The following is a 13,885-nucleotide window of genomic DNA, read 5'->3' on the forward strand; positions in this document are numbered from 1 at the left end:
TTCCTAAAGGCCCCAAATCAGGAAATTCCATGCAAACGTTTGTCCAACTGCACTGATTTTGACTGAGATAGAGTTAATTCTCTATTTTAAAAAAAGAGAGAAGTACTGCTTTCCAACGCGCCAATTCAAAAGCACAGTGGAATCCCTGGCCCTCAACCATGAAAGCAATAACTCCCTGGGAACATACACTGCGAAGATGTTATCTTATTTTGATTGCCTGCTCAAGCAATCTCTAATCTTATAATGAGTAATAGATTTGTAGCGGTGTACCCAAACCATCACACTGAAAGACAATGAGCAGATGTAACCTCATGAATTCCAGACAACTCAGTTAATTTAACCAATGCAAGACAAGTCACTGTTTAACTAGCACCTTTCCACATGAACACACAATTCCTTGACAGTTTTGCAACGTTTGACAAGGAAGTACTACCAAACCTTTTCTAATTAGAGCAGCCGTTTTGACAGAGACATCTAAATAACTGCTCTATTTAATTTAAAGCCTAGAGGTAGGTGTCTTAACTATACACCAGCTGCCACGATGAAGCGGCTGAGCAAAGGCCCTTTTGTGAATCTTCATATGGTAGGAATTAATTTTGTTAACAGTATCACTTTCTTCAGAATAAAAGAGCTGAATATTACTACTTCTAGCTCTACAAAGCGGTATTTACTCATCTGGAATAAAATATAATAGATTAAGAGATAACAGGCAAGGCTGAAAAGTAAACATGAAAGTGACAGCTTTTGAGAACAATTTACCTTTTTCAGGATACAGCATAAATAAAAGCATCTCCCAACTTTACTCTGGCAACAAATGACAGTTAAGGAATCACAAATAGGTTCTGGACATACCGAGGTCTTCTACTAATTTATCCTTGCCCAGTTCTTACAAGTTCTGTCTCGGTCTATCCTGGAGAATACAATGCTTTGTCAACACCCAGTTTCGATTAAAAGAACACACCGCTAGATGCTCTGCATGCCCAAAGGCATCAGCAGCAAGCTTAAGAGAGAACAGCATCCCTCCACAGCCGCCACCTGTGAATTATTTCGTCGAGCAAGAAATAAACGCCAGAGCTGCCGGTGTTTTATTATTATTATTACACAAGCCATACCCATCAGGAGTCTGAAGCGCCACAAATCTCCCTCACTCTATTTACAGCCGGTTGCAGTGACCTCGCAGCGCAGCTCACAGACATAGCACACCCCCCCACCACCCCCCCAGGACCCCTCAGACCCTCCGGCCGGCCGCTGCCGGGGCGGCCCACACCTCACGGCCCCTCACCACAGACATCCCCCCCCCCCGCCTTGGGCCTTCACAGCCCCAGCCCACCTGGGCCTGTATGTAGAGGGAGACGCAGTCTGGGGAGAGGCGGTGGGGTTCCAGGAGCTGCGTGCAGCGCTGCAGGTGCTCCTCGCCGGCCGACAGCTCCTCGGTGTCGGTGTGGTTGACGCCCAGCTCGTACTCCAGCACGGCCCGCCGCACGGCCAACAGTCGCGCCTCGCCGCCCTCCTCGGCGGCGCTCAGCAGCTGCTTGACCTCCTGAAGCAGCGCCCGGGCGCTGTATTTGGAGCGATAGGGCTCGGTCTCCGGGTCCTTGCGCGACTCCACGGCCGAGAGAGTCCGGGCGGTGCGGAACTTCTCGCACACCGCGGCCCAGCCGCCTCCCGCCGCCTCCGCCATCTTCCCTCCGCCGGCCGCCCAGTGTCATGCGCGCAACCGCCTGACGCTCCGCCGGCCAATCACCGCCGCGCTTCGGGGCCGGCCCCGCCCCCTTCCTCCCGCCCCGCCGTCATGGCGACCGCAGCGGCGCCCCGCTCCCGCCGCCTCTCGCCGTGCGGGCGCCTCGGGGCGTCCCCGCGCTCCCCTCTCCTGCCGTTTCAAATTCTTAATGTTCTTCCCCACGGCCTCCGTGACGGGGCTGAGGGCAAACGGTACCAAGCATGGAGAATCAGCAGACAGCACCCCAACGGCCACCTGAGCCCCGGCTCCCCTGGGACGCTCTCGAGGAAGGGGGCTGAGGGGCTCGATCTCAAATTTTTCTGAAAAAAAATTTTTTTTAGAACCAGATTTTTTAATGCAAGGGCTGCTGAACAGGCAAGGTGCGGTAACTGTCCACGTTCGGAAGGGTGTTGTTCCCCCACGGTGCTGAGTTTCCAGTGAAACACTCGTCCCTCCGAGACACGTATGGAGTTTAGTTTGACGGCAGGAAAATGGCTGCAGCTGATTTGATGGGCAAAAAGAAGAATCTTCCAAAAAACCCGGTCATTTCAGCAAACGTGATTCTTAGCCATCCTCAAAGACAGGCTGCTTTATCAAGGAATAAAGACAAAGAGCAATGTCTAACAGGCTTTTACTTTTTGATAAAAATCACCTCAGTCCCATATCTGTACCAGAGGTTAATCAAGTGACCTGTTAAAATCATGTCCCCGGTTTCCATTCTTAAACCAGTTGTTTCTCTTGAAGCCGCTGTCACCTTGCCTCCCATTTCCGAACCTGGAGAACCCTCGTCCTGCCTCCTGGGGGTACTCTTCCAGCTCAGGCAATTCCTTTGCCACTGACAGCTGCCAGCGCCTGGTGTCCCTCCACTGTTCCTGAAACAAGACCAACGTGACAAGACTTTATGTGCCTGCAGGTGCGTCCAAGGTACCCTACATCATTAAAAGCAACGATGAATGCAAAGGCATTTCCAGACAAATCCCACCCGCACCAAACCAGCTCAGCAGATCCCTCTTGGGAGACAACTCGCGGTCCTGTGACAAAGGATAAACGATCACAGAGGGACAAGAGGGAGTGAAGTAGACAGAAAACTGGTTAACTCTCAAATACACTGGAGAGGTCAAAACCCAGAGTAGCCATAGAACACAGGATTTTGTTTAATAAAATCAGGTAATACTGAAACGAGAAAGAGGCATGCCAGGGTATTTTCTAACAACTGTGCTGTGCTCTTTCTAGTGACACTGTTCTCTATGCAACATCCTTACTAAAACACAAACCTCATTCTCCCAAACCACCCTATATTCAATCCTATCCATGGCAATCACCAAATTTCAAATCGCCAGGTTCCAAAGCCAGTTCCGGCTACAAAAACATACCTGTATGTTACTCAGTTCGCCAGCAGGGATATCAAAGCACACCCCCTATAACAGAATAAAAAGAGGCATTTGCTTTCCAAAGATATATCCAAGAACAGAAACACACAACTCCAGACAGGCAGCACCTGCAACCGCTCACACACACTAAGTGTAGAAACCAGAAATGGCAGAAAGCATGGTCTTTTGGCGAAAGCTTTTTATAAGCTGAAGGAAAAAGCAGTTAAAACACAAAAGCTCAAAACAAAATGAATATTCGAATGCTCTGTGCTGACAGCAGCATTGCCTGCAATCAGCTTGCCTGTTTAAAAGACAGGTGTCATCTGGCACCACAAGCTCTCTGAGAACACACTTGCACAGAATACAAGTGTCAGACAAGTCAGGAGCCAGGCTGACAGTCAGGTGAATGCTGTACTGCTCAGGTCAGGCAGTCAGTCACTGCCCTGCTCTACATCTGTCTTTTCAATGCAGTGGTATACAGTGTTAGCACAAGTTTACAATGAAAGAATAAAAGTCACAGCAACCACTCCCACTATATACATATTTCTGATGCTTTTTTTTTTTAGGAGAGAATTTCTGCATTATCATTTAGGAGCAATGTCTCCGTTCAAATAAGTGTCTTCTAAAACACTCAACTAGCTTCAATGGTTGGGTTTTTTTTAATAGTGTATACCTAAACAGCAGTTTCAGGGGGCTTCCTAACAGGTTACCATTTTCTGAGAAATTAGATTGAGTAGGGATAGAGTGAGGTATCAACATTTCTATACTGGTACTTCAGAACTCCTGCCTCAATCACTGCAAAAACTGGCCCTATGTGTACACACACACCCCCCCTCCTTCACCAAGGTTGGGCCATCTTACCATCTTCCCCTTGAGAAAACGCATTCCAGATACTTTGTCATCGACTTCCTCACCAAGCTGTTCTTTTAGTCCTCGCCAGGCATAGCCCATGGTACGCATTTCTATTGAACACGTTAACACCATCGTCACAAAGCCCTTCAGGAAACAAACAGAGAAAAACGTTTACAACGCTATACTTGGCTGGACAGCCTGTAACTCACTAACTAATGAGCTATGCAATAACTTGTTATTATAACATAGTATTTAATCCTAAGAAATCAGCTTCCCAAAAATGAAGCGACTAAAAGTCTCCTAAGAAGCTGAAGGCATCCATCTAACCTAGGATTGCCCATCGATACAAAGGCCAACACCACTTCTGTATTTTTAGCCAGAAGCAGAGACGAATTTATTCAATACATAAAGTTGGCACTAGAAAACAGGTTAAAAAAAATCCAAACTGATACAAGAAGCACAGTCCAGTCACATGCTATTTCCAAAACTCCGTTACCACGCAATGAACTGGGCCAAGTTCTCCCTAAATGCATCAGAAAAAGGAAGGGCTGTACTTCTGTCAAGATCTCTTTGAAATCAGGTAATCACTGCTAGACTTACTTGCAATATTACAGAAATGTAAAGGCTTCCTGGGAAGGGAAAATTACAATAGCATGAACCACTCTATTAGCTTGTAAAATGTCATTAGTTAAACTCTCTTAGATCATCAAAGTCTTCTGTCACTTAGATCTCTGGAGAAATTCTTTTAACTCTCACGATAAGAGAACTTACTAACTGATTTCAAGTTTCTCTGGTTTCCTGCAGAGTGCCAGTAAGAGCTGATTTCAGTTAAGGAACGAGCAACAAACCAGGAGCTGGGGATAACAGCTATTCAGAAATCCTACTGAAAGAGCCTGAGAAGAAAATGCTACACTTGGACTGGATGCAAGCAATTCATTTATCTATTCTTGTTAACACAGGTATAATGTTACTTACCGCAGTTGAGTTGAGTAAAGAGCGCTGTTGTATGTAAGATGCCCCAGAAATATGGGCTAGAGCTGCAGCCAGAGCAGCAACTGCACCTTTTTCATCTATGAGCTCTTGAGCAGATTTTCTGAAGTAGTCTACTGCAGAAGGAGGAATGGCCTCCAACAACCTACATGGTGACAACAGAAGTTTAAGAGGTCAGCAAAGGTCAGGGTGAAGTGCAGTCATGTTTAAGACATAGGCTTCAGACAGCTTTCAAGATTAAGGAATTATCTCCAAAAGCCCTGGCTATCATGCCTATGCTTAACTACCACTCATTTAACTCAAGACCTTCAGGATGCTGAATACCCACCTTATCTGTTCCATTAAGCTAAGCCTCTTGAAAGACGCGTTCAAAACCGAGGATGTACAATGTGGCATATTTGAAAGCATTGATAAAAACATCAAGGGAAGGCTCTAAAATATCAGCATTCTTAAGGCCACACCCAAGAATCCCAAAAAAAGTGTTGCCAGGAAACCCAAGAATCCTTCACTTTTACTTGACAAGGAAGAGAAGCAAACCACTACAATGCCACTGCTGGGCTGGGGCAAGGCACCTCTTGCTCTCAGTGCAAGCTGATTAAATTGGTTATTTCTGGGAGAGGCAGTGAAAACAAGGTGGGAAACTGAGAACAGCTACTTCTCTAATGTTATTGTTGGTACACCAGCACTTCCCACCATTATTCAGTACGCAGGGAACCCAACACCATGCCCATCATCTCCTTTACACTGGTCAAATCCTCACTAATTATAATCACCTCTATCAATGCATTTCCACCAATGGGCAGCAAATGTAAACAGAGCTGCGTGGAATAAAAACCACAACCCTTGAGAATAAAACGATACAAAGAAACACAGGACAGGCCTACAACACCCACAGTACTGCAGAGTAACTCCTCATTATACTAAGTATTACTCTTGACACACTGCTACTGTATCATCCGAGTGGACAAAATCAGTTTCCCCGCATGACAGCAATTCCCCATTCTGCTATTGATTTCTGATGATATAAAATAAGGCTAATTTTTGCAATTAAGAGAACATTATGTTCTATGAAAAGGTCTGTGTTAAAGCACATAGAAGTTTATTGATATCAGCTGAAGAAAACAAGTCAGTGCCTACATGCAAACCAGCTGACTTTTACGACATAGGCAAAGACATGCTCACACACAGGTCTGATCCCTTAAAGCTTTGCATTAACAGCATTGTTGTTGGCAAGATCTCTAGACACCTTTTAAGAGCAGGCAAATAAACTTACTTTTTGGCATCATTACTTGAAGCTTTAATTACATCTGTAGCAGACGGAACACCTATACGCTTAAATGTAATCCCCTGAAATCAAGAAAACAGATTACAGTTAAAGTTGTTTTCAGCACCCTACAACACAACCCTACCTAAGTCACATTACTGTGACCCCTAGTCACTCACTGTTTAGAACATCTGAGCTCCTGCCTTTGTTAATCTGGAACTACTTTACATCAATTTACATGCAGATTGTAAAGGCATGGTCTCCTTCATGCATTTCGGTCACAATCTGCTGGCTGGCAGCAACAGAATACTGCCAACATGGGGAAACTCATGAGACGTTAGAACAGGTTGATACAAAAGCATTTACAAACGCTTACCAAATAGCAACATTTTAGTCCTACTGGACTATGGGACATGAGTCTCACACTGGAGTCATAAGCAGCACATGGTTACAAAGTCTAAGAGTGGCAGAGTCTTTTTAAGAGATGAGTAATTTCATTAAGCAGAGGTCTGAGGTACAACTCACCGCTTTGTGCTCAACTTGTTTCAGAAGATCTTCTTCTCTTCTCTGAAACAAACAAATGCAGATCCCGGTCCGGCCAGCTCGACCCGTACGTCCAGAACGATGGATATAGGAATCAACATCCTTCAGAAATTCAGATTAACAAGACAAAACCTTATGTCATTTAAACTGTTGACATTTGTACAAGAGAGAAAATGCAAGCTAAATTCTAAGTCAGAAGCCTAAGGAGTGATACATTATGTCTCTACACCCAAACTCATAACTACACACAAACCACTCGGGTTTGTGTATGCTACCCTGCCCAAGGTATGCTGCCTCAGGTTTAACAAACACTATTGACATAAGTTTTTTTTTAAATAAAAAGCTTCACTGCAGTTTCAAAAGAAGAAAAAAGCAGCAGGGGTGTTTTAGAATTATTATGAAACTCAACAACGTTCAGAAGGGATTCAGAAATGCTGAAACAACATCAAAAGCTATCTTACGACTTTCCAGAGTAACCAAAACCCATCACTTTTACTTTAATCAAAGCTCAAAATATAAAAGCTTTACTATGGAATTCTAGGCCAGCATTTACAAAAAGTCCACTTCATCTGTGAATCAGAACATAACTCCAGTGAAACAGAGAAATAACCCATTATTCTGTCACAAAAAAACAAATTACAATTTTAGTTTCCCCTAAATGACTTACTTTTGGCGGTGAACACTGTATAACAAGGTCAACCTCAGGAATATCCAAACCACGGGCAGCTACATTTGTTGCAATCAGAACTTCAAACACACCATTTCTAAAGCCTTTTAATGTAATTTCTCTCTGTTTCTGTGGAATGTCACCATGCAATGACTGGGCATCCTGTCAGTGAAACAAACCGTAAACATGTCATTTAACATGGGAGTCTAGGCTGCAGTATCTAAAGACATTTAATTACAAAACCCAAAATATCGTGCAGAGCAACAGAAAGTAATTACACAGCTGATACCAAAGGAATATAAAGCATCCTACTTTGTGGTTTGATCCTTCTCTGGGACAATAATACCCATAAGCAGTAGTTTTACCATAAACGTTATTATTTGCAGCACACCCACAGCAAACTGTACAATCTGCAGTCTGCCATGCCAAAAGGGCCCACTTCAGCTTTCACTTCAACTGGAACAAATGGAAGCAACTTTACTTAGGCAGTGCTTGTCAATAGCTGGTAAGAGACTTTGCTCCGTTCCCTGGGAAGCCATCCCAAAACCCACAGAAGCTGAAGTGAGGTTTCCAGGGCATTCCCAAATCCTACAGGTGATCTGAACAACCTCCACATTTAATGGGACAAGGAACAGATCAAGTCTTTGACAAGGAGAAAGGGAAGAGTCACAAGCTCAGAATTCAAACAAGTAACATGCTAAAGCAGAACTTAGTAGCCTGAGAAGAGCGTGTCACATACTGACACAAGAACAAAGTCAATGGATTTACCATGAAAGCAGCAGGGCCAACCAACAAAAACTGTTGCTGTGAGATTTTAATGTGGATGGTATATGACATTTATCAAATACTGGGCAAACCATGTATTCCCACCACTGCTCCTTCTCCATAAATTAGTATTTAGTATCAAACAAAACTTTCTCTGAAAAAAATCCAGCACCTTTCCCCACACTCAAAAAAGGGTAACAATTCAAGCAAGCATAGAAAACCTGCTCAATATATCACCCGAGTTCTGAACAAACTATTAAATGACCTTCCAAGGGCAACAAGGCATTCCATTCTACCATTATTAGTTGGATTTTCCTGAATACTACTGACTGTTCAAAGAATAAATGCCATTAAGAGATGGGAATCCGAAAAGCACACTAACGTGAGATGGAATATGTGCACTACACTAGCTCCTGTTTATTACCATTATTACTGTCTCCTGGTTATTCAGCATAAGCTACGTATTTTCCATTGATCCTGTCCAGCATGGTTTTAAAGCCAAAGGAATAAATTCATAACCACAGCCAAGAGGGTATTTTAACTGCAAAGCTCTACTTTTAAAAACAGCTTTCATAAGTCTTAAAACCACCCACAGAAACAACTTCATCCACACAGCTGCAACCTCATATTTATTTCAGGGCATTCAACCCCGAATATCCGTAACTGCTGCTCTCAGTTCAGACCCCAGTACCTGTTTCAGTGAAGCATTCATAGCTAGTTCATTTGCTTCCTTTTTGGTCTCACAGAAGACAATGGTCCGCCCATGGCTGCCACTGTAAACTTGAATGATATCCCCAAGAACTCCTGCTCTCTGAGATGAGCGACACTGTATAGCCAAGTGCTGTTTGGGAAAGAAACATGATAAGCATCTATGTTAAATCTAAGCCATGCACAGGACAGACAAAATGAGCGCAGAAAGAATTTTTTTTTTTAAGCTTGCAAACTACTGCCCCCATATGAAAGCTTTGCTTAAAAAATTTGTGTGTCAATCATGTGACAAGTGATTCCATACTCCCATTTGTAAAGTCAATGCAGAACCCATTTCATCCAGGCTACATGCTCTCAGGACCTGCACTGCTCTGCAGCAGAATCACTCACTTCCACAGTTGTGGCAGTCCTTTGAGTCTTCTTTCCAATCAGGTCAATCTGTTCATATTCATCTTTCATGTATTTTTTTGCTACATCATACACCCATCGTGGACAAGTTGCAGAAAACAGCAGTGTCTGGGGGTTGTTCTCAGAACCTGGAAGGAAAGGCCACTGATTTCAGTCATCACAACACACTCTGACACTTGAGACCTGATGAAAAAGCAACAGATTTGCTCTCAAATTGAGAGGTTTATATGTGCAGTAAGTCAGCTACAAGAAGAAAACTTAGAAGCAATTAAACATTTTTAATAACCTTTAGAGACCAAAGGCAAAATTACAGTCATTTTAACTGGACCAAACTGAATCAACCCTTCGTCCTGCCTGAGAAGAAATGCAAGACACATTTCTAGATCATCTGCTAAAAATGGTTTAGACCATGCCTGAAGTCCTCCCACATATCTGAAAGAACTCTTGTCTCAATCCCTTCTTGCCTGGTATTCCAATACTAACTAGCTGTGAACAGTATGGCTATGTGCAAAGGAAAAAGGCAGGCTAAAAAGGACACTCTGCAGACCGGGGGAAGGATTACATAACAAGATAGATTACCCCAGGTAAGAACAGTTTAACAAACAGTATCTTGAAAAAGTTTAACCTACCTTCATTGCTGCACACAATCAGACAGAAAGAAACACACATTGCAAAAGGACACTTATTATTCCCTACAATTTATTTTCCAGTTATGAAGAAAACTTGTAAGATTGAATACTTATGACAGCTCTTCCAAAACCTATATAGATTTCCTTTTTTAGAAGATCATCTGTACTTTTTGGCTGTCAGGAGAAAGACCAACTCTGCAGAAATGGGGAGAATGTAGCAGTCAAGTAAAAATTACAGTGGCTGTACTGGGTCAAACCTAAGATCCATGAAGCTCATGTGCTCTCTCCAACAGTAGTCAAGTCTAGTTAACAAAGATGTGAAGAAGCCCTGCCAGCAACCAGCTTTCTGTGGCTTCCAGAGCCAGAAGTGATAACCTTCCTTTTAGTAATCCTTGATATTTCTACTTCCAGTAATTCAACTCACTTTTCAAAACTTTTGGCATTAGTACAACGTGGCAAGGAATTTCACATTATTAAAATAACCTCCTTCTGCTCTGTACCTGCTACCCGGTGGCTTTGATGAATGCCCACTACATCAGAAAAGAGCAAATATTCCCCAGTTGTCAACTTTGTGTGATGACAAGCGTACAGACATGCCATAACCCTAACCCTATGCTCAGTCACCGCTCTCAGGATGAAGAACACTAGGGTTTAGGGAGTTGGATTGGGTTTGTTGCTTTTTTGCTTTTTTTTTTTCCCCCCTCCTTCCAGAGATGCCATTCCAGCCCTTCAGCCATCTCTGAGGTCCAATACTAGCATCACACAAAGGATTCAAGTTGGGGGTGCACCAGCAGTTTTCAAAGTAGCATAATTGTGTTTTCTGCATTGTCCCCTATTCCTCTCCTTTTTTATGAAAATTTACCTTTTTTATAAGCAAATCCTAAGATTTCTTCCACTTGTTCAGCAAAGCCCATGTCTAACATGTGATCAACTTCATCCAAAACAACATGCTTCACATCGGAAAGTTCCAGCTTGCTATTCTGAATGTGGTCTTTGATCCGTCCAGGAGTTCCCACTAGAATATCAATGCCACTTTTAAGGAGATCAACTGGAAGAAAAGACAGAAAAACAAGGACAGTGTCAGAATGCTAAGACACAACAAGGTAAAAAGCTACCAGTAGACAGCAACACTTCTAATTTTAGAACCAAAAAGCTACTGCCCTTCACTTCAATCTCTGAATAAAGCACTACATTCAGTCCGGGTAACAAACAAGTAAGCTTAACGGTGGTCCAAGTTGCTGTGTCAGGAATACCGGCTAAACCACAAGCAAATTACAGTAAGATACGCCAACTTCCAAGCAGCAATCGGCGCACATTAGAAATCTCCAGAGCTTTATTAGATAAAAACACTTTAGTTTTTCCACTGAATTGTTTTTCACAGCTACCTCTGGAGACAGAGCCACACGCACATACACAGTTCTCTCTTTTCCTTGGACGGTCATCTAGTCCCAGTATATGTCCACACAAAAATCACACAAACACGCAATAAAGAAGAAACTCAAAGGACTCGTCACTCCACAGATCTACAACCATTCTTTTAAATAAATATTGGAACTAAAATAACTCAACCCAGGCTGTATGCTTCCTTTGAAAGCAATGTCACAGTTCCCGAATGAAGTGAAACTCCAAGGGGGAAAAAGCCAGTTTTATTCATGGAATGCATTTGGATAAAGGCAACTCCAACCCAGTAATAATTCCTTAGCATTTACTTACGCTGTTCTTTATACGGAGTTCCTCCATAAAAACAAGCCACTGACAGTTTCCTGGTGAGACTCTTGAAGTCTTTGGCTACCTGAGTGGCCAGTTCCCTGGTTGGAACAAGAACCAGCACCTGGAGGGAGTGAAAAGAGACAAAAATGCAGATGCGCTTGGGAGAGGGTGCTAGGAGAAAAGTGTTTATTTCACATTAAACAGCTTGTACTCCCATTCTTATCCTCCACCTGTTGCAGAGGCGCCCACAGCTCCCCACCATCTCAGCAATATTTCCTGCCACCAGGAGCCTGCACAACACAGCCTCATAGCCAGAAAGAGGAAACAAGACAAAGCATTACAAGACTAGCTGAGATGTAGGACAGCAATAATTTTTTTCTTAAGTTACTGCCACATAAAATAGACACTTCAGTAACATTACCAAGGACAATGAAGGTGCAGCTCAGCATTCAAGCACAGGAACAGTCACTAAACAATTTGGAGTAGTAAGATCTTAAAAGATACATAGCATGACACGCTCTAGCCATATATCCTCCTTTTCCACCTACCTGCCTTCTTCCAGTATCTATCCTTCCCCCCTCTATTTTCTTTAAGAATGAAATGGTAAAACAAAGAGCTGAATTCTCTAGAAATCCTTCAGACAATAAGATTTTCAAACTTACATTGCCTTTAAAGTTAATAAAATAGAAGGATGAAGTAGGCAACAAATCTGCAGACTTTAACAGTTTTTCAGTCCAATGATAAATATATACACTTCATTTGCATGGGAATATGGTATCCAGTCACAGGTATCTAGTTACCAATTCCATCTCATGCTTAAGTAGAAATGTAAACAATACTTGCATCCATTAAGTTGTCTCCAGACATAAGGAGAAAAAAAAAAAAAAAAAAACAACCAACCAAAAAACCAAAAGCCTTCAGTTATTGCCATGGAATTTATAGTGAGAAACAACCTCAGTGAATGGAGACAAGTCCAGCTGACTCAACCACTACCTCAGAAGAGGCAGGGGATTGAACCCCAAAGCCACACACTAACTTTCTGAGGACAGCAGTCTGGAAGTCCACTAGCTACTACTGCAGTGCCTTGACCATTCTCCCAAATGCAGTCACAAGGAACCCTAAACATGAAATGTGTTACCACTGTGAAGGTGCAAAATCTGTGACACTGTAGCTCCTGATCTGAGGAAAGCGTCCAGTATTACAAACACCAATAAAGGAGAAAGAAGTCCCAAACAAAAGTCCCCAAAGCCATTACAAAATCACTTTCGAAAACTGCCATTTTCTAAGGTTTTGGTGTTAACCCTTAAGTGGTAAGTTACTTTTGGTGCACGGCCTCTTCTCCCATCTTGCGAGACACTCTGAAGTTTTTCAGTCAGCGGAAGAGCAAAAGAAAAGGTTTTCCCGGTTCCTGTTCGAGCTTGAGCAATTAGGTCTTTGCCATCATATATGGGCTGAAAAGTCTTCACTTGCACAGGGAACAGGTATTTTACACCTCGAGCTGTAAGATAATCCAAAGAGGTTTCATTAAAAGGTGAACAAACAATTAGAAGCCCTCATATATAAGTAGCCTGAATATGTAGGGCACAACATGCCAAATCCTGTACACAACAGGAGATGCAACTTAGAAGAAAACAACGCATCTTTGGTTTTATTCCTACTTTAGATCAAAAGGTATTGTCCGCCACCAAACACACAGCTGAGTATCCACACAGTATCCACAATGAAATATAGCCTTCTTTGTGATGTCTAGCATAAGACAACAGGAGAGTAATTAAAAAAAAAAAACACAACATGCTTTTTCTGATACAGCCCAAGATTTTGTGGTAGCTTGATTTTGAAGGTCGGGAGGAGGTGAGGGTGTTTGTTTCACAACATTCTAAAACTTCAGAGAGATTTTGCACAGTAGAAGTGAAGCAATCCATCCAAGAGAATCTTCCAAGCAAGCAAAATGTAAAGGAAGAAGGAGAATTTTGTCTGAGGAACAAGAATCACACAGCTTCCCAACACAGAGGACAAGAATTCTACAGTGATTACTTCCTCAACAAAACTAACCAAGAAGAGATATGAAAATGCCCAAAAGTATGAGAATAATCATAGACAATCTGTTCACAGGAGCCAAATAGTCTTCACATATAAAACATCATTACACTTATTTAAGAAGTGATATTGTAGACAGCAGATATGGGAATTGAAGTAAAGATACACAGTAAATAGAATGATGCTAACAAGAAGAGAAACCCTGTCTCTGGAATGTGTATC

General features: G+C 42.6%; 1 protein-coding gene across 3 annotated transcripts in view; it reads right to left on the minus strand.

Annotated features, from left to right (window-relative positions):
- LOC115348094 (KIF-binding protein) overlaps positions 1–13,885 on the minus strand; it is a 28,436-nt gene that overhangs the window by 11,918 nt on the left and 2,633 nt on the right. The window contains exons 4-15 of one of the 3 annotated variants that reach the window (XM_030030129.2): positions 12,946–13,124; positions 11,630–11,747; positions 10,779–10,964; positions 9,270–9,415; positions 8,863–9,012; positions 7,407–7,568; positions 6,722–6,841; positions 6,206–6,279; positions 4,918–5,077; positions 3,952–4,086; positions 3,094–3,138; positions 2,336–2,592 (exon numbers count right to left, since the gene is read on the minus strand). In XM_030030129.2, the coding sequence (XP_029885989.1) occupies positions 2,398–2,592; positions 3,094–3,138; positions 3,952–4,086; positions 4,918–5,077; positions 6,206–6,279; positions 6,722–6,841; positions 7,407–7,568; positions 8,863–9,012; positions 9,270–9,415; positions 10,779–10,964; positions 11,630–11,747; positions 12,946–13,124 (1,670 nt within the window). In that variant the 3' untranslated portion in view covers positions 2,336–2,397. Of the gene's footprint in view, positions 1–1,330; positions 1,721–2,335; positions 2,593–3,093; positions 3,139–3,951; positions 4,087–4,917; positions 5,078–6,205; positions 6,280–6,721; positions 6,842–7,406; positions 7,569–8,862; positions 9,013–9,269; positions 9,416–10,778; positions 10,965–11,629; positions 11,748–12,945; positions 13,125–13,885 lie in introns of those variants that run through there. The other 2 variants (XM_030030130.2, XM_030030131.2) reach the window with 2 other exon arrangements.

This window comes from Aquila chrysaetos, chromosome 11 (genome assembly GCF_900496995.4).
Source record: "Aquila chrysaetos chrysaetos chromosome 11, bAquChr1.4, whole genome shotgun sequence".
Classification (NCBI taxonomy): domain Eukaryota; kingdom Metazoa; phylum Chordata; class Aves; order Accipitriformes; family Accipitridae; genus Aquila; species Aquila chrysaetos.